The following is a 23,937-nucleotide window of genomic DNA, read 5'->3' on the forward strand; positions in this document are numbered from 1 at the left end:
TCGCTAGGACTCTGTGTATTCCTGCAGGGCAGAAGAAGGGGCTGGACTGGATGGCCCTTGGGGTTCCCTTCCTTCGCTAGGACTCTGTGTATTCCTGCAGGGCAGAAGAAGGGGCTGGACTAGATGGCCCTTGGGGCTGGATTGACCTAATTTGGGTTTTTTAAAGAATTGTTCTTCTTGTTTTCTTATTTTGGTTTCCTGAATACAGCAGATGTCTATTTTTCATTTTTCTAATACATGGAATACCTTTTTTCTTTTATATGGGGAGTTCATCTCCTTTATGTTCCATGAAAGGAACCTCATCTTTAATTATATTGTGCTGTTAACTGTACTAAGTCTCTACACTGTCTCCTTCTTTCTTTTCTCTTTCTCTTTCTTCTTCTTCTTTGTCTGATTCTTCAGATGGCCATCCAGCCTCTGCTTAAAAGTCCCCAAAGAAGGAGACTCTACCAGACTCCCAACAACAGCATCTTCCACTATCCAATATCTATTACTATTAAAAGGGTCTTCCTAATGTTGAGGTGGAATCTTTTTTTCCTGTAGTTTGCATCCATTGCTCTGTGTCCTATTCTCTGGAGCATCAGAAAACAAGCTTGCTCCATCCTCAATATGACACCCCATCCAATATTTAAACATGGCGATCATGTCACCTCTTAACTTTCTGTTCTCCACATTAGACATACCTAGCTCCATAAGTTGCTCCTCCTAGAGCATGTTTTTCACATGTTCCCTTGCAAATAGGGCCATGATCCACAAAGAAGTGGAGCCTCTCTTTGCAAGTAAGAGGTGGAACAAGCAATGGGGTGAGGCCTGAGAAGTCTTTGGCTGCATCTGCATTGCATGATTCGTGCAGTTTGACAGCACTTTCACTGCCATGGCTCCATCTTACGGGACCCTGGGATGTGTAGTGTGATGTGGCACCAGAGCCCTGTGGCACAGAAGGCTAACTATCCCACAGAATTACAAATCCCATAATTCCCTAGCATTGAAACATGGCAGTTAAAGTGGCATCAAACCTGCATTATTTCTGCAGTGCCGATGAAGCATTCATGGTGCAAAAGAAGAAGAAGAAAAAACCTAGTAGTTGGTTAGTGATTCCTTGACAGTGGGACTGGTGATACCATTCCAGGTTTTGGTGTGAAATTTAAAGATCTACCCAAACATTCATATGCACATAGATATGGTTTTTGGATAGGAACGTTTGGAATTGTGTTGTCCCGTGCCTTTTTGGGAAGATAAACAGTTTCTCCTACCTGCATTTGATCCCCATTCTTTCCACCTACCATCATCACCAGTAGGGCTTCACAGGGACAAATTCAACAGGTGCTGTTCCTCCATCACTGCACTGTTTTCTCCCCTCTGTGCTTCTAGGCTGCGTGGATGGCAGAAAGGAAGGGGAGAGCTGGAAGCCAGAGCCATGTCAGACTTGTCGGTGTAAGGTAGGTGTAAGGTAGAAACTGCCGTAACTGTTCTTTTGGGGGAAGGAATCTCTGTGAGAAAGTCTTACTAAAATTGTGGCACCCCTACTCAGAAGAATGCCGATGAACATACAGCCGACCATAGTTATTTTGTGGGGTTTTGGGGCTATGTGGCCATGTTCTAGAAGTGTTTATTCCTGATGTTTTGCTGGCATCTGTGGCTGGCATCTTCAGAGAAGGAATAAAGTCTTCTGGAGGAATAAACTCTTCACAAAAAACTATGGATACCAGCCATGAAAGCCTTCGACTTCAGATACAGTTGACTCTCAGTATCCATAGATTCTGCATCAATGGATTCAGCCATGCATGACTTGAAAATATTCCCCAAAACATAATTCTAAAAATCAAACCTTGATTTTTGCCATGTTATATAAAGGATGCCATTATACTATGCCATTGTATAGAACAAGACCTGAGCATCCATGGATTTTGGTATCAACAGTGTATCTTGGAAGCAAACCTCAGGAGGTACCGAGGGTCCACTGTAATTCCAAAAAGCAAACCTTGATTTTGCCATTTTATATAACGGACACCATTTTACTAAGCCATTGTTTATACTACGATTTGGGCATCCATAGATTTTGGTATCCATGCAGGGTCCTGAAACCAAACCCCAGCAGAAATCAAGGGCCCACTGTAATTCACGCAGGGACAAAAAATATTGTATGTGGTTTATTTTACCATGTCAGGAAAAAAAATGGGATTGATTTGATTTGATGCTGTAGGAAATGGAGTTCCTTCCATGTAGGAAACCGATTTTCCTAGATATTAACTAGATTGGATCCTCCCTCCACCCATTTTTTTTACAAGGACCACCCGAAAAAACTACATTTGCACCTTTTAAAAAAATTCACAGTGCAGAGGAAAACATTCAACGTAACAAGAAAGAAATTGAAGATGAGTTTTTATGAAGCTCACCTACCCACCTTGAAACAGTGGTACATGTGCTGGTAATCTCTCATTTAGATTTCTGCAATGTGCTCTACATGGGGCTACCTTTGTACCAAGTTCGGAAGCTTCAATTAGTTCAAAATGTGGAACACCTAGATCAGACCATATAACACCAGTTCTAAAATCTCTACATTGGGTACCAATCAGCTTCTGGGCGCAACAGAAAGTGTTGCTTATTACCTTTAAAGCCCTACATGGCTTGGGCCTGAGTTACTTGAGGGAACACCTCTCCCTACATAATCCGCCCCGCACTCTCAGAACATCTGGGAAGAATCTATTAGATTATTCAAAGGTCAGGCTAACAACAACTTCCCACAGAGCATACACAGCCATAGCTCCCAAGTTATGGAACAACTTCAAGAAGTGCCTTCAAGAAAGCACTTAAGATGGATCTCTTCTGGCAGGCTTATCCACCCGACCTCTTATTAAAAACTTAAGGAAAAACCCCACTTCTGATCGCAATTGTGCGTTTTAAATGATGTTTTTACTGTCTTGAATTGAATTTTTAGGCGACTTACTGTTTTATTATATGTAAATTAGATGTTACTGTTGTTTTATGGTTATTTTATGGCTGTAATCCCACCTCGATTCATCGGGAGAGGCAGAAAAATAAAGAAAAGTTACAGTATTATTATTTGGCCCATGCAGACAGGACCCAGCTCTCCATCTGCCAAGACAAAATGGCAACTGGTTCTTTCCTATTCTTTCTTGCTCAGTGACTCTTGCCTCTTTCTCTGTCCAGGGTGGCAAAGTGTTCTGCCAGATGGAAGATTGTGCCCCTGCCCAGTGCCAGCATCCCGCCATCCCTCAAGGGAAATGCTGCCCCGAGTGCAGGGCTTGCCTCTATGACAGCCGCCTCCTGGAAGATGGGCAGAGTTACCTGGATGGACCCTGTACCCGCTGTGTCTGCCAGGTGAGCCTTGGCAAAGGGGAGTGGGCATTGCCATGGTGGGCAGATGATACAAGGAGGTGGTCTGCAAGGTTACATGGTCAATAATTTACCCACTTTGGTGGCAGATGTTTTCTGTACCCATGGAGATGGCGTGTCTGTTCCAGGTTTAAGACCTAATTTTAAAGGAGCTATTGAAGGAGCAAGACACTATGTTCCAAATAGGGTCAGCATCTTGCATGGCTCCTTTAGGGGGTGGAATTAAAACCCAGAGGAAATTCATTGACCCTTGACATTGGAGTCACAAGTTGGACATAGCTGGTTGGTACTTGATAGCCATAGGGGAATTTCAGCATCCATCCCTTTCACTGTATTGTTCTTACAGAGGAATCACATTTCTCCAAAATATCAAAGCACAAAAGTTTATCCGCTGGAAGAAAAGCACTAAATACTCAGTCAACCATTAGGGCATTTTGTTGCTGCTGTTGCTGGGCTTCAGGCCCCTTTTGGGTTGTGCATGTGCCATCATTGGAGACGAGCAACTCAGAGAAACCCAAGCAGACTTCCTCCAATGCATGGATGTTTTTGTGACCCTTTTGTGCAAACCAGAGACCAGCTTCTCCTCTCTTCTAGGCTGGCACAGTGCAATGCCAGGCCACCAAGTGCTCTGAGCTTTCCTGCCGAGAGCGCTACACGCCTCCTGGAGAATGTTGTCCCGTTTGCCGTCCAGGTAAGAGCATAAAAATAAAAAACAAAAACCCAGAGTAGACCCCAGCAATAGCAATAGCATTTACATTTCTGTACCACTTCATACTGAACTAAGCAGTCTCTGGAGTTTATCACACAAAGGAGATCGGGAGTTTATCCCACGAATATCCCATAAAAATTGCATAATTTCACATGACATTGCACAAAACCCACCATTAAAGTGGTCACAAAAAAGCATTAATGCACATCTTTTTAGTAATAGTAATAAAATTTATTTGGTCGTTGACCAGTATAAAAACAAAACCACACAAACAGCGTATCAGCATAACAGTAACAGGTTAAAATATAAACTGATATACAATATCCAAACAGATCTTTCTACACGGTAATAAAATGACCATTTGTCAGTTGAGGCCGCAGTTTACAAACAATGTAACAACATTTAGCCACCTTATGGGACACTGTAGAGCCATTGTTGCCCAATAGGAGGCGGAAATAGAAGGAGTCACTTTTACCTGGGAATTTACTCAGTAGTGGACTAATCAGTTGGTGACGAATGTCTCTATAGAATTGACAGTAAAGGAGAACATGCGCATTGGTTTCAACAGCGCCTGAGCCACATGGGCAAAAACAAAGTTCAAAAGGTGTTTTTTTTAATCTACCTTCCAACATGGCCGTGGGCAACACATTGAAACATGCCAGAGTTAAAGCCCTTCTAAACTTCGGGAGGGTAACATGGAACAGATATGGGGCTGGGGAGGGGACCAAAGCTTGAACACTCCCTTTATTTCCTTTCCCAGGACTGAAAGATAGAATGTATTTGCAGCTGGATGTACTACACCTCTCATGGTTGTTGTTGTTGTTGTTGTGTTTCTTCAAGTTATTTCTGACTTAAGGCAACCCTAATGTGAACCTATCATGGGCTTTTCTTGGCAAGTTTGTTCAGAGGGTGTTTGCCATTGCCATCCTCTGAGGCTGAGAGGGTGTGACTCTCCCAGGGTCACCCAGTGGGTTTCAGGGCCGAGATGAGATTCAAATGATGGTTCCCAGAGTCATAGTCCAACTTTCAAACCACTATGCCATGCTGGCTCTCAGGTATGCCTAATGCCCCTTTCATTCCATTTTATAAAGGTTGTGAGTATGAAGGACAAAGGTACCAAGATGGGGATGTCTTTGTGGCCACGTCGAACCCGTGCATGAATTGCTCCTGCATGGTGAGTGATAATGGGGGGGGGGAGCAAGAGAGACCCCACTTCAGAAAGTGGAGTAAGGAGTCCAGCATTCACACAAGACAGGTAATTGGAAGAACATCCAGGGAGTTGGCAGCAGAAACATGTGGGAGTACTTTGTGGAGTGGGAGCATCCCTATGTAGCCATGTGACCCCTGGTGTGCTTACCCACACATACATGCACACATCCCGTTCATGTACAAAAGCACAGATTCCCCACTTACACACTTACACCCCTTCCATTCAATCTTCCATCCTCTTTGCTAGCACTTGTATGTGCTCCCAACAGAGGAAAGCGGCAAACTGCCTGGGAAAGGAGACGGGATTGCTCTCTCCCTCCATAGAAGGTTTTGTCAGAGCTTGAAAAAGTTGCTCTTTTTCTACTGCAACTCCCAGCTTCCCCAGCCAGCATTGATTCTGAGAGATGCAATCCAAAAGAAAAGGGGGGAGCATCTTGAAGGAAAAGAAATGTCCCCACCCTGTGTCCATGCACTGACCTGTTGAGATGACACACGAGGTCGAACCAGGCGTAACACAGGTCCAATCCATGGGTCGGACAGTTCTCCAGAGGAGAAACAATCCTTGTTTGCTCCAAATTAGGCTGGAAACTCCAGAGAATCCATTGACTGTGATGAATGAATACTGGTACAGCGACGTGGAGAAGAGTGCCAGCGGGCGGATGGGCAAAAGAGGTTGAGCGGAGATGCCCTGGGTTAGGCGAGCTGCTGACCTCATCCCACATGAGAATTCCAACTCTCATCACAGCATTGTCACTAGCTTGCCCAGAATTCAAAGATATAGCCATGTTAGTCTGTAGAATCAGTATGTAGAGAGATCTTGTAGCACCTTTGAGACTAACTGAAAGAAAGAAGTTGGCAGCATAAGCTTTCCTAGACTTCGGTCTACTTTCTCAGATGCATTTGGCAAACAAATTTGGACTGATCTCTATGAAAACTCATGCTGCCAATTTCTTTCTTAACTGTCATACGTAGATCCATGTTATGGAACTGTAGGTTTGTGAGCAATTTAGCCTTCTCTGTCAGAGAGTTCTGGTGCCCCATCAAACTACAGGTCTCATTATTCCATAGGATGGAGCTGTGGCAGTTAAAGCAGTGTCAAACTGCATTAATTTTGTAGTCTGGCAGCAGCCACATTCAACAGCTATTCAATTGCATAGGTTACTTCTGCTCTTTGTGACAGTTCTTCTGAGCATGCTCAGAGTGTCTTTTTCTTCCTTTGAAAACTGCAACTGTGCCACTAAGGTCTGCAACTGTGCCATTGTGGGTCAAGGTCTATGGAATAAATGAACAATGAGTCAGAAGTGTCATTTGGGAATGACCCCTCAGAGAGATAAGGATGTGCCCATTTTACAGAGGAGGCAAGTATCTGACCCATCTTGTTGCATTTCCTCCTCCAGAGGAGCCTGGTCCGATGCCACCCCATCCAGTGCCCACCGATCCGCTGCTCCAAGGCTGTTCCCCAACCTGGGCACTGCTGCCCTCTCTGCCCAGGTGAGTTGCCCATTGTTTATAATAAAACCAGTTCTAGTTGCTCATTATTTATAATTCATGCAACATATCAGGAGAAAGCATTTTTAAATATTTCTTCATTTCTTTATTAAGATGTTTATATCCTACTTTGTATTCTAGTATCTTGGGATGGTGTACAGGCAAAACATCCATTTATACTGTTTAAAACAATTTAAGCGAGCCAGCATGGTGTAGAGGTTTGAGTGCTGGATTATGACTGGATACCAGGATTCGATTCCTTGCTCGGCCATAAAACCCACTGGGGAACCTTGGGCAAGTCACATCCTCTCAGCCTCAGGGGAAGGCCATGACAAACCTCCTCTGGATAGATCTTGCCAAGAAAACCCTGTGATAGGTTTGCCTTAGGGTTGCCATAAGTCGGAAATGACTTGAGGGCACACAACAACAGCAGCAACAGAACAATTCAAAATGTAAAGTGATAAAAAGAATTCAAACAGGCTAAAAACATATTAAACAATTGAAAAGGTTAAAAGCTAAAAGCTGTTTAAAACCACATGCATTTTACATGTGGCACCAAAGGCTTTAATAGAATTATCAGAGCCCTGGTGGCACAGTGGTTAAATGCCTGTACTGCAGCCATTCACTCAAGACCACAAGGTTGCGAGTTCAAGACCAGCAAAAGGGCCCAAGCTCGACTCAGGCTTGCATCCTTCCGAGGAGGGAGCTAAAATGAGTACCCAGACTGTTGGGGGCAAATTAGCTTACTTGCTGTTCACCGCTATGATCTTTGGAATAGCGGTATATAAATAAAACAAATTATTATTATTATTATCATCATCATCATCATCATCATTAGCATCTTAGAGTTGGAAGCGACCCCAAAGGCCATCCAATCCAACCCACTTCTGCCATGTGGGAAAACACAACTGCAGCACTCCTGAAAATGCCCATTCAGCCTCTGTTTAAAAATCTCCAAGGAAGCATCTTCTACTGTCAAAGAGCTGTTACCATCAGGAAATTCTTCCTAATGTTTAGGTGGAATCGCTTTTCTTGCCATTTGAATCTACTGCTCCATTGGGTCCTAGTCTCTGGAGCAGCAGAAAACAAGCTCGCTCCCTCCTCAATATGACCTCCCTTCAAATATTTAAACAGGGCTATCATCTCCCCTCTTAACCTTCTCTTCTCCAGGCTAAGCATTCCCAGCTCCCTAAGACGTTCCTCATATAGAATAGACCAAGGGATATACCGTATTTTCTGACTATAAATTGACCCCATGTATAAACTGAGGGCAGGTTTAGAGGCCAAAATTATGGATTTTTGATATGACCCATGGATAATTTACATAATCCCAGCAGGCATAACTCTTTGTGGTCATACTGAAGGCTGGATGGATGAGAGAATAGGATGGGTCAGTGCTTCCAGGACAGATTATGCTCTTGCCTATCACCAGAGGATGGTTCCTTTAAAAAAAAGAGAGAGAGTTTAAGGACAGTACTTACATTGAACTGTGGATAAATCGACAGGGTTTTGGGGGTTGATTCTTTAATTGAAATTTCTAGACTTACACATGAGTACAGTTAGCCCTCCATATTTGCAGCTTTGATTATGCACGGATTTGATTAATATGTTCTCTCTAGGGATTTCTAGGTCCTTCAGCACAATAGAGTTGAGATTCCTAGAGAAAACATTTCTCTAGGGTTTGTAGATCCTCCAATGTGAATCTATGGACAACCTCTGGTGAATGTTGACCACAGAGTTGCACTGGAGGACTTAGAGTTTCCTAGATAGATGTTCTTTCAGGTAAATAAAAATAAAGTGGGTTTTTTATTTGTGATTTTTCCACTTTCACGGGGTTCCTGAGCCCCTAACCCCAGCAAACGTGAAAGGACCACTGTATATACAGTAATTTCATCCAGTTACTGTCTGTACTACTTGCATTTGTTGTTTGGATGGCTTGTCTCCATACTGGTAGGATTAGATCTCTGCCTTCGTGCTCAGCCAGGGCAAACAGCTGGATGAAAGTTGGATTATAAATAGTTTTGTATTGACTAACTGATTGATTGATTGATTGATTGATCGATTGCTGCCTGTCCCAGAGGGTGCTGCTGAGTCTAGTATCAGAGAACCATGGATAGGAAATTTGTTCCCCAAAGCAAAGGCTGACTTTCTGATCCCATTTCTCCCAGTGTGTGAACTGGATGGACGTTCCTTGGAGCCGGGGCAGGAGGTCAGCTCTGCAGATGGATGCCAACGCTGTTCCTGTTCAGTGAGTGTTTTGGGTGCTGGGCTGGGGGCACCATTTAAAAATACTTTGTGATACCCCAGTGATCTTGCATCACCTGTTCATTCTTTAAAATATTTATATGCCTTCAAGTTGTTTCTGACTTATGGCAACCCTAAAGCAATAAGACAGAAAAAACCCTAAAGCGATAAGTCATGGAGTTTTCTTGGCAATGTTTGCTCAGAGGGGAGGTTGTGGCTGAGGCTGAGAGAGTGTGACTTGTTCAGAGTCACCCAGTGGGCTTCCATGGCCAAGCTGGGATTCAAACCCTGGTCTCCCAGGGCCCTAGTCCAGTGCCCAAACTACTAAGGCTTAGGGTTGCCATGAGTTGGAGACGACTTGTAGGCACACAACAACAACGACATAAAGATTAAGGAACAACGAAACAGCTTATAAAATTAAAAACATTAAACATCCAAAGTATTAAATCTTACTTTTAAAAGCTCTATACAAACATTAAAATATATCCTGGAAAAGCAGGATATCTGGTCTCTATGGACCAGATATCACAACTGCAAAGGAGGACAGGGCACTGCAAAATTTAGGAAATTCAAGAAAAATGTAGGGCATTACATGTAGGACGTGTTTTGGAAAAGAAGGACACGTGGGCACCCTGCTCCCAGCCACAGCAAAGAGACTATCTTTTAACTTCTCCACTGCCTGTGGTTTGATCTGCAGGAGGAGGTGACAACTGGGTCTTTTTCTCTAGGAGGGGGAGCTGGTCTGTGTCCAAGCCCAGATGTGTTCCAAGATTTGCACCCATGGACTGCCACCCATGGGCGCCTCCTGCTGTCTGGACTGTTCCCGCTGCCTTTTCCGCGGACAGGTCATTCCCAGCGGTGGAGAGATGGCCGGCAGCAGCCTTTGTGAACGCTGCATCTGCAAGGTGGGTTGCTTGGTAGGAGAAGAACATGGAAGCCCAAGTTCCCAGGTTGCACCCCAGAAGACAATGTTTCAGGGAGGGTCAGAAAATGGATTCACTACATTGCAAGTGTCCAACTGGCTACCAGACAGGAGCTCAAGAACGCAGCTGCTTCTCCCAGTTCAGAACAGCTGTGCATTTGCTTTGGATTTTAATCTGATTTTTAAACCATTTTGCAAATGCTGGCGAGAACAAGGGTGCATCTATGCTGTAGAGACAATGCAGTCTGACAGCACTTTTAGTGCCGCAGCTCCATTCTATGGGAATTCCAGGATCTGTAGTTTTACAAAATGGTAAAATGATGTCCCTTATTATAAAATGACAAAATCAAGGTTTACTTTTTGGATTTGGGGTGGGTGGGTTGGATATTTTCAAGCTGTGGATGGTTGAATCCATGGATGCAGAATCCATGAATACAGAGGACCACCTAAAAAAGGGATTCCACCTAAGCATTAAGAAGAATTTCTTGGGTGCATCTGCAGTGCAGAAATAATGCATATTGACAGCACTTTACCTGCCCTGACTCCATTGTACAGAATCCTAGAATTTGTAGTTTTCTGAGGCACCAGCAATCTTTGACAGAGAAGTTGTACAAATCTCAAGAATTCCATAGGATTGCAGATACATCCTAAAGTGGTGTCAAATTGCATTATTTCTATAGTGTAGATGCACCCTTGACTGTAAGACCTGTTTGACAATGGGGTAGATTGCCTTGGAGGGTGGTGGAGTCTCCTTCTTTGGAGATCTTTAAACAGAGGTTGGATGGGCATTTGCCAGGAGTGCTTTAGCTGTGCATCACTGCATGGCAGTATGTTGGAATAGATAACCTTTTTGCGAGCCCTTTCCAAAACTAAGATTCTGTGATTCTCTAATTCTCAGGGATGTGACTGGTGGACCTCTGTACCAGACGGGGTGGTTATTTGCTCTCTGTTTCTTGTCTCTTCTCCTCTTCCAGGATGGAAATGTCATCTGCTCAAAAATCATGTGCCCAAAGCTGGACTGTGCCACCACGGAGGAAGTGCCTGGACAATGTTGCCATCGCTGCCAAGGTGAGTGGAAGAAGAGGTCAGCCTGGGTCTGAACCTCTTCCAAGCAGACGCCATTCCTACTTTAGCCTTGGCATCTGCAGTAATCGTATTAGTTTTTTGTGGGGTTTTCAGGTTCTGGAAGAGTTTATTCCTGATATTTTGCCAGCATCTGTGGTTGGCATCTTCAGAGAATGCTGGCATGGAAGAGAGTGGTGTGTGTGTGTGTGTGTGTGTGTGCGCGCGCGCGCGCACACACACACACACACATACTGTGTGACCCTTGATTGAGAGGAAGTGATTTACATATTAATCTGTGTATTGTTCTGTAGTGTAATGATCCATTGTCTGCTGGGAATCCCCCCCCCCCCGATTCTGAGTGGTTTTCATTTGCATTTGCCGGATCTTGATTGTGGTGTTGTTCAGAACTGGTAGCCAAACTGTGTTTACTTTCAGGGTTTCTTCTTTCCTATTGAAGTTGTCCAGGTGTTTGTGGATTTCAGTGGCTTCCCTGTGCATCCTGACCTGAGAGTTGTTGGCATGGTCCAGAATTTCAGTATTTTCAAATTGCATTTTATGCCCAGGAGGGTTTCTAACATGTTCTTCTACAGTAGATTTTTCTGGCTGATCCTGTCTGTAGTGTCTCTTGTGTTCCTTGATATGCAAAACATCAGGAATAAACTCTTCTAGAACATGGCCACATAGCCCAAAAACCTACAAAAAACTATGGATGCGGGCCATGAAAGCCTTCGACTTCACAGTACTGGTATTCCACATCCAGATTAGAATCAAATTGGGGTGTTGGTCTTCAACTGTTTCTTCCTTGCATTTGAAAATGAATAGTTAATACAAGCTCACTGCAGGAGAAAATTAATTTGTCTCCCCAGTGTTCTCCCCATATTAAAACACCCTCAAGTGTTGTTATGCTGGAATTATTCTGTGGATATATATATATATATATATATTTAATTATCAGACAAAATATGTTTTCTGTGCAGAAAACACATTTCTTGCACAGGAAATATGTGGAGGATTTTTTCTGTGCTAAAACCCATTTTCTGAATAGAAAACAAGAATCAATTGCACACACACAAAAAAGCCGCCATGTGTATTTCTTGCAGAGTAATTCAACACTCTAGGATATTCAAACACCAGGGGAAAAAACCTGCAAAATTCTCACTAATCTATTACTTTTCCCAGTGGGGCTTCCCAACTGTCAGGAAACCTTTTTGTCGACCGGGGATTAAAGAACTGCAAATATTATTTCCCTCCCTAGAGCCGAGTTTTATTTCATCTTCCCAAATTCTGCCAACAACTGCCAGCCAAATTTGCAGAATACAGTGGGCTCTTCCCTTATGTGGGGGATCCGTTCTGCCCCCCTCCCTGGGAAAGAGAATTCCGCATGTGCTTGAGCCCCATTGAAGATAATGGGGTGAGTGCACACAGCGACGTGCACCATTACAGCTTCTGGACGTGCCGCGGCTTTTTTCGCCATGGACCTCCAGCATATGCTGGAATCCACGTAAGGTGCACCCACATATAACATGGGCACACTGTATAAACATTTGGATATGGTATTTGCCATGCAATGATAGTTATGGGACTGCAGCTCCCAGCAGCCTGAGCCAACATGCCCAGTGGTGAAGGACAGTGGGAGTTGCAGTCCAGCCATAACTAGTGGGCTGTGTTGTTCCCACCTCTAATCAAGGTCCACTTTTCCATCTCAGTCTTGGGTTACAAATGCCTCCCATCAATACCGCATTCTCTTGTCGGTCATAGAGCACCCCACTCTTCGCTTAAATTTCTCTTTGATTTCTTGGATCTTGGGAGGAGGTCTCTTGTTCTTCCTTTTGGGGAAATCACCTTCTATTCTGTGCATTGATTATTATACAGTGGGCTCTTGGTATCTCTGGGGTTTGGTTCCAGGACCTCCCATAGTTACAATGGATGCTCAAGTCCCATTAAATTCAACAGATCATTAAAATGCTGTCCCTGATATAAAATTGCAAAATCAAAGTTTGCTTTTTGTAATTTATTTTCATGGCATGGATGGTTGAATCCGAGGATAAAGAATCCAAGGATACGTAGGGCTGACTGTAGTATTTCCCTTTGTCCCCGCATACAAGTCACTGAACAATTGATTTCTGGGTTCTGATTCTATTTCCATCACCTTTTACTTTTGTTTCTCATCTACCTTTAACTGCTTAGAGAGTTTCATCTGTCTTTCTTTGGGGCTTCTCTTTCTTTTTGGCTGCAAATATTTATTTGTTTGTTTGTTTGTTTGTTTGTTTATTGCATTCCTCTCTGACAAGGTCCCTTGCTTCTTCTGGTTCCTGGTCTATTAGGCTTCATAGTGCAAATCCTATTATTCTTATAATTATTCCACATTACTTTAAATCTGTGTGACAGGATGCATGGATGGAGCATCTCGCCACGAAACACATGAGGAGTGGACTCCCCCACGGATCCATGCTGAGAAGTGCAAATGCTGGTAAGACCAGAGGGTGGCGCTAGTGGGTGCCCACCCTCCTTCTCCCTTTGCTCCATTTTTAAATTTAATTAACATTCATAAAGAACACTATTCAATTATTGACAGTCGATCAAGTTGTTTGTCAATATCAGATTTAGAGAAGTCCATTTTTTTTGCTTCAACATATTGATATCTTTTTAAATTGGCATTGACACCTCTATTGTTTTTGCTTATACAGTTGGCCCTCTAGATTTACAGCTTTGACTTTTGTGGATTTATTTGAAGTTTTGATTTAATATGTTCTCTCTAAGAATCTCTAGGTCCTCCAGTGCATCTCTGTCTGAAGTTGACCATAGAGTTATGTTGGAGAACCAAGAAGTCCCTAGAGAAAACACTTTTCTAGGCATTTGTAGGTCCTCCAGCATGATTCTATGACTAACTTCTGGCAGATGTTGACCATAGAGTTGCACTGGAAAACCACTGACCCGAGGTGCAAAGAGTGCAAGAGAACCTAACCCATCTAGACTCCATCCTATGGAATCCTGGGATCTGTAGTTTGGTGGGACACTTAGACACTCCTACTAGGGTATAGCCACGCAAGCTGTAGCAGTTTGATCCAGTTTAACCACCATTAGCATCCTCCTCCTGAACCTTGGGATTTGTAGTCGGGGAGGACTTTGAATTCTCTTTTGAAGAGTTCTAGTGTGTAGTCCCTTGAACTACAGCAAAACAGTCTAATGTCTCTCCCTAATGTCCCCAAACTACCGATCCCAAGATTCCATAATATAGAGCCACAGCAATTAAAGTGGGATCAAACTGCTATAACCTGTAGTGCAGATGCCCTTGCAGTCTTGGGCATGTGCGCACATGCACCAGCTGCTGGTCACTCTAAGCCACACTTTCTGCCTCTTTCTCTTCCTCTCGCTATCAAAATACACAGCCTCATCACTGTGCTATTTTCCTTCTTTGCAAACCAGGGGAGGGATGATTGTTTTTCAGAAAACTCAAAAGGGAAGAAAGGAAGAACGGTTGAGATTGTGTGAACCTGTTTCCTTCACCCAACAGCTGCCTCTGCTCTTTTTGCAACACTAAAAATGAAAACCTGCGACTCAAAGGAATAGATATCGGAGTGGTCCGGAGTTTGGAAAAGTTACTTATTTGGATGCCAGACTCCAAGTAATCAGGCCGAATGAGGGGCAGTGGGATTGCAATCCAAAACAATAGCCTCTCCTAGGACACATCTGCACTGCAGAAATAATGCTGTTTTAGCTCCACTTTAACTGCCATGGCTCCATCCTACAGAATCCTGGGAGTCATAGTTTTGTGAGGCACCAGCATTCTTTGGCAGGGAAGGCCAAAGACCTTGTAAAAACTACAAATCTTAGGGTTCCATGGGGTGGGACTACAGCATTTAAAGTGGTTTCAAACTATGTGATTTCTACAGAATGTTGAGACATTCTTTCTCACCATTGATGAGAAAATGTATACATCCTTAGAAGTACCTTTGGCACCAAAGTCACAGGATAAAGGCAGCCTGTGGGCTTCTCCCACTGGAAAGACCTGTTTCATGGCACCCTTTCTTCTCTCCTTACCCCACAGGAAGGCAACGCTGTCTGCAAAAGAAGGCACTGTGCCAGCCTCTGTCGCCATCCTGCCCGCCCTCGCCCAGGCACCTGCTGTCCTGTCTGTGATGGTGAGTCCCACAAAAGAAGCTGGTGGACAGGGAGGGAAAAGGGAATTCTAGGTTCCTGTGGTCCATAGGAAGACAGTCCCTCCAAAGCCAGCTTGGTATGGGGAGAATCTCAGTGTGGGGTGAAGCCAAACAAGGCTGTATCTTATGTTGGAACCAGCTGCAGAGGAGGGCAGGAAATGGGCAGCAGAAAGATATTCCCTGTTGGGTTATTTAAAAGCATGACAGTCTTAGAAATGGCCATAGAGAATGTGGCCCAAGCCTAGGTTGAATCAATGGAGCATAGTGTGTGGATTGAAAGAAGTAGTAGTCCAAAGGCTGTGGTTAACATCTTGGCAACTAAACAACATGAATGTTGGTGCCAGTTGAGTCTGCAAAGGGAGGGCATTCCACAGTTGAGGTGCCACAGCTGCGAAAGCTTCTCCTGGGCCTAAAACAGGCCAAGACCTCCATAAAATATGGCAAAAATCTCCTTCCTTCCATGGTCCCATACAGGAGACAGGGAGTTTCCCAAATGTTTGTCCACCGGGGATCCTGTCCAGCAAGAAAGGTGGGATACCGATAATAAATAAATAAATTTAAACTACAGCTAGCCCTCCACATTTGCAGTTTTGACTTTTGCGGATTTGATTATTCATGGATTTGATTAATATCTTCTCTCTAGAAATCTCTAGGTCAATGATGGCGAACCTATGTCACGGGTGCCAGAGGGAGCACTCAGAGCCCTCTCTTTGGGCACGCACGCTATCACCCCAGTACATAGTTTGCCAGAGTTAGTATCCAGAAAGCCAGAGGAATGCGGCACTTTGCAATAATAAATAAGTTGGTTTGGGGTTGCAGTTTGGGCATTCAGTCTCTATAAGGTTCACCATGACTGCTCTAGGTCCTCCAGCAAGACTGTACTGGAAGCTGAGCATAGATTCATGCTGGAGGACCAAGAGATTCCTAGAGAAAACACTTCTCTGGGCATTCGTAGGTCCTCCAGCATGATTCTATGGCCAATGGTGACCACAGAATTGTTCTGGAGGACCTAGAGATTCCTAGAGAGGTATTATTGCAGGTAAAAATGATAGTGGTTCTTTTATTTGCAGTTTTCTCACTTTCACAGTAGTCCTACACCCCTAACACCAGCAAATCCATCTGCCTTGGTCCAGGCCTCAGAGGGAGAGAAGAACCACTGAACCTCATCCCCTTTCCCTCCATCATTCCCTTCTCCTTTTGTTTCATGTCTTTTAGATTGTAAGCCTGAGGGCAGGGAACTGTCTGATTAAAAATAATATTGTAAGCCGCCCTGAGAGCCATTAGGGCTGAAGGGCGGGATATAAATACCTAAATTAAAAAAAAAAATGGGGAGGAACCACTGTAGTCCTTTCTAAAAAAAAATCCATAAATCTCAGAGGGGGGGGGGGGGAATGAGGGGAAGGTCTGGTCCTCCAAGGTCTAGTTTTATCTATGCATCCCACTCTGGCAGGGAGGAGACATATAAATGAAATGAAATGAAATGAAAATAATAGGGAGGAAAACATATGGGCCCCCGATTCCAGGTTGACCACCCCCATGGTAAAGCACTGAGAACTGTCTCTGAATGGACAGGTGGGTGACCAGGTGTGCTGATTCAGGGCTGCCTCCTGCTGGTAAGTATGGAAATTGCAATATGGACTTTGTGAATCAGAACTCTCCTGAGTTTTTATGTGCCTCTTGTGCCTTCTTCTGCTTCCAGGTTGCCTGTGGGAAGAGCAAGAGTACCGCCGTGGGGAGACAGTGCCCAGTGGAGACCCCTGCAAGCGCTGCACCTGTATGGTGAGCCTGGCACCGGTGTGGGCTGAGCCCAGTCTTGCATTATCATAAGGCTGATGCCAACATGGTGTCGTGGTTTGAGCATTGTACTATGACTCTGGAGATCGGGGTTTGATTCCCAGCTCGAGGTAGAAGCCAACTGGGTAACCTTAGACAAGACACACACTCTCAGCCTCTGAGGATAACCATGGCAAGCCCCTTCTGAAGAAACTTGCCAAGAAAAGGATCGCCATAGGGTCACTATAAGACAAAAATGACTTGAAGGCACACAACAATAGGGATGCCATTGGCCTGTCCTGTTCAGTCAGAATCATAGAATCGTAGAGTTGGAAGAGACCACAAGGGCCATCCAGTCCAACCCCATTCTGCAATGCAGGAGCTTTCAATCAAAGCATCCCTGATAGATGGCCATCCAGCCTCTGCTTAAAGACCTCCATGCTCCAAGGGAGTGTATTCCACTCTCAAACATCTCTTATTGTCAGGAAGTTCTTCCTAATGTTGAGGTTGAATCTTTGTTCCTGGTGCTTGCATCCATTGGTCCGTATCCTATTGTCTGGATCAGCAGAAAACAAGCTTGCTCCCTCCTCAATGTGACACCCTTTCAAATACTTAAAGAGGGCTATCATATCACCTCTTAACCTTCCCTTCTCCAGGCTAAACATCCCCAGCTCCCTAAGCCTTTCCTCATAAGGCATGGTTTCCAGACCCTTCACTATTTTAGTCACCCTCCTCTGGATGCACTCCAATTTGTCAACATCCTTTTTGAACTGTGTTTCCCAGAACTGGACACAGTATTCTAGGTGAGGCCTGACCAAGACAGAGTGTTACTATTACTTTCCTAGACCTAGACACTATACCTCTATTGATGCAGTCTAGAATCGTATTGGCCTTTTTAGCTGCCATGTCACACTGTTGACGAATGTGGTCCTCTAAGACTCCTAGATCCCTTTCACACACATAAGTCTCCTTAAGCCAGGTGTTCCCCATCCTATATCTATGCATTTCATTTTTTTTTCATTGTAAGTGTAATACCTTACATTTGTCTGTGTTGAATTTCATTTTGTTAGCTTTGGCCCAGCTTTCTAATTATTCAGGTCATTTTGAATTCTGATCCTGCCTCTGACGTATTAGCTCCTCCTCCTAATTTGTTGTCATCTGCAAATTTGATAAGTATGCCCTCTATTAATTCATCTAAGTCAATGATAAAGTTTATAAATCCTTGTTGTAAATGATTGAATGGATGAATCTGGTAGATGAGAGCTACTGATTCCTGCCACCGATCTCGAGGGGAAGCAAGAAGCACAGCAGACCCAGTGTCCATTTCGCTTTTAAAAGGAGAAACGTGGGGGAATTATTGTGCGGTTGGATGATCTGCTTTGAAACAACTCTGTAATTTTCTGCCTTGTTTCTCAGGCAGGGGAAGTCTCATGTGAAAACCTGGCTGCCAACTGCCCTCCTGTTCCCTGCACCCATCCTGGCAAACGCTCAGGGCAGTGCTGCCCAACCTGCAAAGGTACGTTGATCCTGTTTCTGCTTTTTTCCCTTTTTCTTTTTTAAATTTCCATATAATAAAATGACTGCAGCGGCTTACATCACATACCTTTCCATCGTTGTTACTACGTCAATATATTCTCTTCTTTAACTTCCATATTGTTCTTTCTTCAATGTAGACCTTCTCCCCTAAGCCTATATTTCCCCTCAAAAAATAAAATTTCAACTAATACTCATAACCTCATTACTTATTACTGCAAATTATAATATAGCATGTGCTTTATGCTCCCCCTTCGCTCCATCATAACTCACCACTTTTACCTTAATGTTAAGTCATCAATCTTTTTGTTAGGTAGTTCAGTATTTGCTACCTCAACTTTTGATGAAACCTTCTGTTTCTCGATGTCTATTATTTCTCTCTTTGTTTGTTTGTTTGTTTTTAGAATTATATGCTTTCTTCCTTTTTTCTTTTGTTAGTTTTTAAAAAGATTCTTCTTTATTCCCCACCTTTCTTCAGTTTTCCATAACTGGAGACCACTCTCTTTCAACTTTCTGCATTGATCTGCTGTTGACCATAAAAATTAGTCTATCTGTTTCTCTTGTATCACTATCTTTTTGTATCCTATCTTCAATCTGTGGAGTGTCTTGTAATTTCCGTCTTTTTGCTATTGTTAATCTCGCTGCTGTGTTTAAGTAGAGTAATATTTGCTAGTGCTTATTCTCATGATCCTGCTTCCTCTCCTATGATGAACCTCTGCCTCTGATATTACAAACAGACCCATCTTCTTTTAAAAATTGGGGATGAATTGGAGGAGAAGGCCTTTCCTGTATCAACACTAGTGCATTGCTCTCAGTAGTGAGACACAGACGAAGAACAGCTCCAGATGGGAGAGGTGTGTGTGTAAGTGCGTGCGTCTCTATGTTTCCATACCCTCCATTCACAGATGAAAACCAGGATGTCTGGGGCCAAGCAATATAAAGATGTCATCAAGCTGGCAAGAGTTATTAATGTAGAAACACACATACACTCGGAGTGGTTGCAAGCAGTTTGCTTTTGCCTGAACCTACTGGGAAGGCAAGCACTCTGCTCACTCCTCTTCCCTGATGCCTCACTGAGTTAATGGAGAGCAAATTACTTTCCTACTTTCAACTTGGTTTGCAGCCATTGAAGTAAGCTGAGGACAAAGCAGCAAAGTGGGAAGAGGAATGAGAAGATGGGATATTTTAAAAGCAGGTGAAAAAAGTAAGACAACAAAGGGTTGATCAGAACTGTCCTTGCCAAATCAGGACAGTTATAGTGTATGCTGTATCCACAGGTATGGTGTATACACACACAAAGACACACTTGTACACACATACACACATACACAGGAGAACCGCTTCTTTAAGTATCATATGTCTAGGCTGAGTTTAGGACCTTAAATGTCATCTCTAGAGCCTTGAATTCAGACCACAAGAGACTTGGCAGCTGGTCAGTTCACTCAAAACCATTGCCATGTGGCTTCTCTGTGGTTTTCCTACCACTGGGGTCTAGCTGCCATGAATTGAACTGACTGCACCCTCCATGTCAGTCTTCAAGGGCAGCCCCATCTAGAGTACATCACAGTAATATAAATGAGGAAATGACTGGGGCACAAATTGCTGCGATCAAGTTATCCTTGAGGAAGCCATCCCACAAAGTCTGCTTGAAGTCTGGTGACAGATATGGAGGCAGGGTGTGCCCCTGATCCTTCAGAAGGAGAGAAAGCCCTTGGTCTTTGGGGTATTTGTGTGTGTGTGTGTGTGTGTGTGTGTGTTTGCATGCCTTCAAATTGCCTGTCAGCTTCTGGAGATGCCATAAATTTCATAGGGTTTTTGGAGTTGGGCCCCATCTCCAAGGGATCTCATTACATAGATGAGATCCAAAATCCAAAAGAATTACAGTACGTAGATGAGATCCAAAATCCATAATGATAATAATAAACCAAAATCCAAAATATTTCTGGTCCAAGAATTTTGATTAAGGGATACTCAACCTGAATATAGTAATAAGGAAATATTCTCTGAACTTTGAGAGAGAGAAAGAGAGGGGGATGGAAAAAAGGAGAGAGAAGGAGAGGAACAGAGAAACTGACCTCGATGAGAATATGTCCTTGTTACAAAATTGGTTTGGCATCAAAAGAGAAGGAAGAAGATACTTAAATGTCCCATTGCTGACGGTCTATTTCTCTCTTCCTTTTCTGCCAGTATGTGAGTTTGAAGGCCACCTGCATCCCAACGGAGAGACCTTCACACCTTCTGGGGAGAGGCCCTGTCTGCAGTGCGCATGTGCAGTGAGTAGAGTGGCCAGTGGTCAGTGGATGGACTTGTACTTTGACAGTCGGACAATGTCACTGGTCAAATTAAATCTGCCCTGCCTTTTCTCCCATTTCTCTCATAGAGTTGGGAGGGACTGAAAAGACTATCTAGTAACCCCCCTGCCTTGCTGAAACCCACCGCTAAATCACTCCCGAGAGATCGCCGCCCAATATATTTTAAAAAGACCTCCAAATACAAAAGGCCTGTACCTTCTGAGGCCATCGCTTCCACTGCCAAACGGCTCTTGTTGTTGTGTACCTCCAAGCCATTTTTTTAAACTTATGGCAACCCTAAAGCAAACCTATCATAGGGTTTTCTTGGCAAGTTTCTTCAGAGCAAATTTGCCATAGCTGTCCTCTAAGGCTGCGAGAGAGGGACTTGCCCAAAGTCACTCAGTGGTTTGGTGTTCTTTTAGCTCCATCTGGAAATCAAACTTTGATATCCAGTATCGTAGTCCAGTGCTCAAATCACTACACCCCACTGGGTCTGTTGCACCAGGTCCTGATCTCTGGAACAGCAGAAAACAAGCTTGCTCCCTCCTCAATATGACACCCCTTCAGATACTTAAACAGGACTATCATAGCACCTCCTAACCTTCTCTTCTCCAGACTAAACATCCCCAGCTCCCTAAGTAATTCCTCATAGGGCTTCATGGTTTCCAGACCCTTCACCATTTTAGTCACCCTCCTTTGGACACCCTCCAGTTTCATTCTCAGAATCATAGAGCTGGAAGAGACCCCAAGGGCCATCCAGTCCTATCCCATTCATCCATGCAGGAACTCACACTCAAAGCACTCCCGACAGATGGCCATCCAGCCTCTGCTTAAAGATCTTCAAAGAAGAAGACTCCACTATACTCCGAGGAAGTGTGTTCCACTATCGAACAGCTCTTAGGGCCAGGAAGTTCCTCCTAACATTTAGGTGGACTCTCTTTTTCTATAGCTTGAATCCATTGTGTCCTATTCTCTGGAGCAGCAGAAAACAAGCTTGCTCCATCCTCAATGTGATAGCCCCTTCAAATACTTAAATAGGGCTATCATATCACCATAATTAACTGTTAAAAGATTAAGGCACAATAAAAGTCTTCCTATTTATGCATTTACTTCTGGGGTTCTGGATCTTTCTGGGGCTGTGCTGCAGTTCCCATTAATTCTTAGGAGTTTATCACACAGGGACTAATTTCAAGATTAAAGAGAGATTAAAGTGCATTTAAACCATGCTGCAAATAAAGCGAAAATGGCGAGTAATTGCACAAATGCAATTGCTCAAATAAAGTGATATTGGTAATGCATTGTCGCTGAAATCCTGAAAGTCAAAAGATGCACATTAATGCTTCTTTGTGACCACTTTAATAGCAGTTTTTGTGTAAATGCAGTATGAAATTGTTTCATGTAATTACAGGATTTGTCCAGCATATTCATAGGATGAACTCCCAATTTCCTTCATGTGATAAACTCTTTAATCAGCACAGCTGTTGCAAGGAAATCAAGGAGTTGCAGTTGAAGAACATCTGGCCAGCCCTACTTTGCCCCACCAGCTTGATGTATTTATTTAGAAAATCTATTCAGGGCAGCTCATGAAAACTTAAAACCACCCCCTCCACCCACCCACCCACACACACACACACACACACACTTTAGTAATACCATAATTTTTTGTTACATCACATAGTATTTTAAGACATCCCTCTGTTGACTTCCTTCTCTGCCACTTACTCAGGATGGGAACGTCCGGTGCCATGAAGAGTTGTGTCCTCCAGTGCCATGCTCCCAGCCGGTCCAAGAGCCAGGGCGCTGCTGCCCATTCTGCAAAGGTGACTCTTGAACCCAGGCCATTTATAGGGAAAGGGGAGTTCTGTACGGTCTTTGTTGTTGTGTGCCTTCAGGTCGTTTCTGACCTTAGGGAACCCTGTCATGGGGTTTTCTTGCCAAGACTTCTTCAAAGGCTTTGCCTTTGTCTTCCTCTGAGGCTGAGAGAGTAGGATTTGCCCAAGGTCACCTAGTGGGTTTCCATGTCTGAACAGGGATTCAAACCCTGGTCTCCAGAGTTGTAGTCCAATGTTTAAGCCACTACACCACACCACCAGGGTCCCATGCTACCTGAAGCCCTGGTGGCACTGTGGTTAAATGCTGGTCCTGCAGTCACAACATTGTGAGTGCAATCCAAGGACTCCAGGTTGACTCAGCCCTCCATCCATCCATAGGTTGGTAAAATGAGTAAAAGTAGTGTTTATCCTCCATTTTGATCAGGACTCAGAAGCATGACTTTACATTTATATGAGTGTTTTTAGCTTTTCTTTGGTCATTCCCTCCATTTGTCTTCAATGTCATACATTCTGTGGTGCCTGGTCCTCCTCTGCAGTTATGACATCTGGTCACTCTGCCCTCCCAGGTCTCCTTAGAGGTCAATGCAGCTTCTTGACCTCTGACCATTGTCCTCCTTTGCTGTAGCGAGATAAAAGCATGCCTTAATGCGTTACTGGCTTCTCTCTCTGCACCTGGTCAGTCTGTGTTTTGGACAGTGTGGAGTTTGAAGATGGCACCGAGTGGGAGCCAGAGAGAGACCCTTGCAGTATCTGCGTCTGTCTACAGGGGGAGGTGGTCTGCAGTGCTGTCCAGTGCCCCCCGGTTCCTTGCCAACATCCAGCCCAACTACAAGGTAAAAGCATCACTTATTCACCAATTTCATAGAATCATAGAGTTGGAAGAGACTCGAAGAAGGGCCATCCAATCCAGCCTTATTCTGCCATGCAGGAACTCACAATCAAAGCAGTCACTGTGACAGATGGCCTTCCGGCCTCTGCTTAAAGACCTCCAAAGATTCCACCACTATCTGAGGGAGCATCTTCCACTGTCAATCATCTCTCGCTGTCAGGAAGTTCTTCCTAATGTGGAAGTGGAAGATGCTGCCTTGAGCTGGAATCACTTTTCCTCTAGTTTGAATCCATTGTTGCATGTCCTATTCTCTGGAGCAGCAGAAAACAAGCTTGCTCCATCCTCAATATGACACCCTTTCAAATACTTAAACAGGGTTATTTTATCACATTTTAACCTTCTCTTCTCCAGGCTAAACATCTCCACCTCCCTAAGTGGCTCCTTTTAGGGGTTCATTGTTTCCAGATTCTTCACTATTTTTGTTTCCTTCCTTTGGACATGCTCCAGCTTGTACAGTGCATTGGT

The 23,937-nt window shown here is 43.9% G+C and overlaps 1 protein-coding gene across 1 annotated transcript in view; it reads left to right on the forward strand.

Moving 5' to 3' along the window:
• LOC121930857 (kielin cysteine rich BMP regulator) overlaps positions 1 to 23,937 on the forward strand; it is an 86,936-nt gene that overhangs the window by 20,475 nt on the left and 42,524 nt on the right. Inside the window, exons 6-21 of the mRNA XM_042467793.1 lie at positions 1,372 to 1,439; positions 3,172 to 3,342; positions 3,952 to 4,048; positions 5,158 to 5,240; positions 6,673 to 6,766; positions 8,932 to 9,011; positions 9,736 to 9,912; positions 10,904 to 10,997; positions 13,383 to 13,464; positions 14,509 to 14,575; positions 15,043 to 15,136; positions 16,854 to 16,933; positions 18,344 to 18,443; positions 20,648 to 20,733; positions 22,478 to 22,571; positions 23,264 to 23,416. Of these exons, the coding sequence (XP_042323727.1) occupies positions 1,372 to 1,439; positions 3,172 to 3,342; positions 3,952 to 4,048; positions 5,158 to 5,240; positions 6,673 to 6,766; positions 8,932 to 9,011; positions 9,736 to 9,912; positions 10,904 to 10,997; positions 13,383 to 13,464; positions 14,509 to 14,575; positions 15,043 to 15,136; positions 16,854 to 16,933; positions 18,344 to 18,443; positions 20,648 to 20,733; positions 22,478 to 22,571; positions 23,264 to 23,416 (1,620 nt within the window). The remainder of the gene's footprint in view (positions 1 to 1,371; positions 1,440 to 3,171; positions 3,343 to 3,951; positions 4,049 to 5,157; positions 5,241 to 6,672; positions 6,767 to 8,931; positions 9,012 to 9,735; positions 9,913 to 10,903; positions 10,998 to 13,382; positions 13,465 to 14,508; positions 14,576 to 15,042; positions 15,137 to 16,853; positions 16,934 to 18,343; positions 18,444 to 20,647; positions 20,734 to 22,477; positions 22,572 to 23,263; positions 23,417 to 23,937) is intronic.

Source organism: Sceloporus undulatus, chromosome 5 (assembly GCF_019175285.1).
Source record: "Sceloporus undulatus isolate JIND9_A2432 ecotype Alabama chromosome 5, SceUnd_v1.1, whole genome shotgun sequence".
Taxonomy (NCBI): Eukaryota; Metazoa; Chordata; class Lepidosauria; order Squamata; family Phrynosomatidae; genus Sceloporus; species Sceloporus undulatus.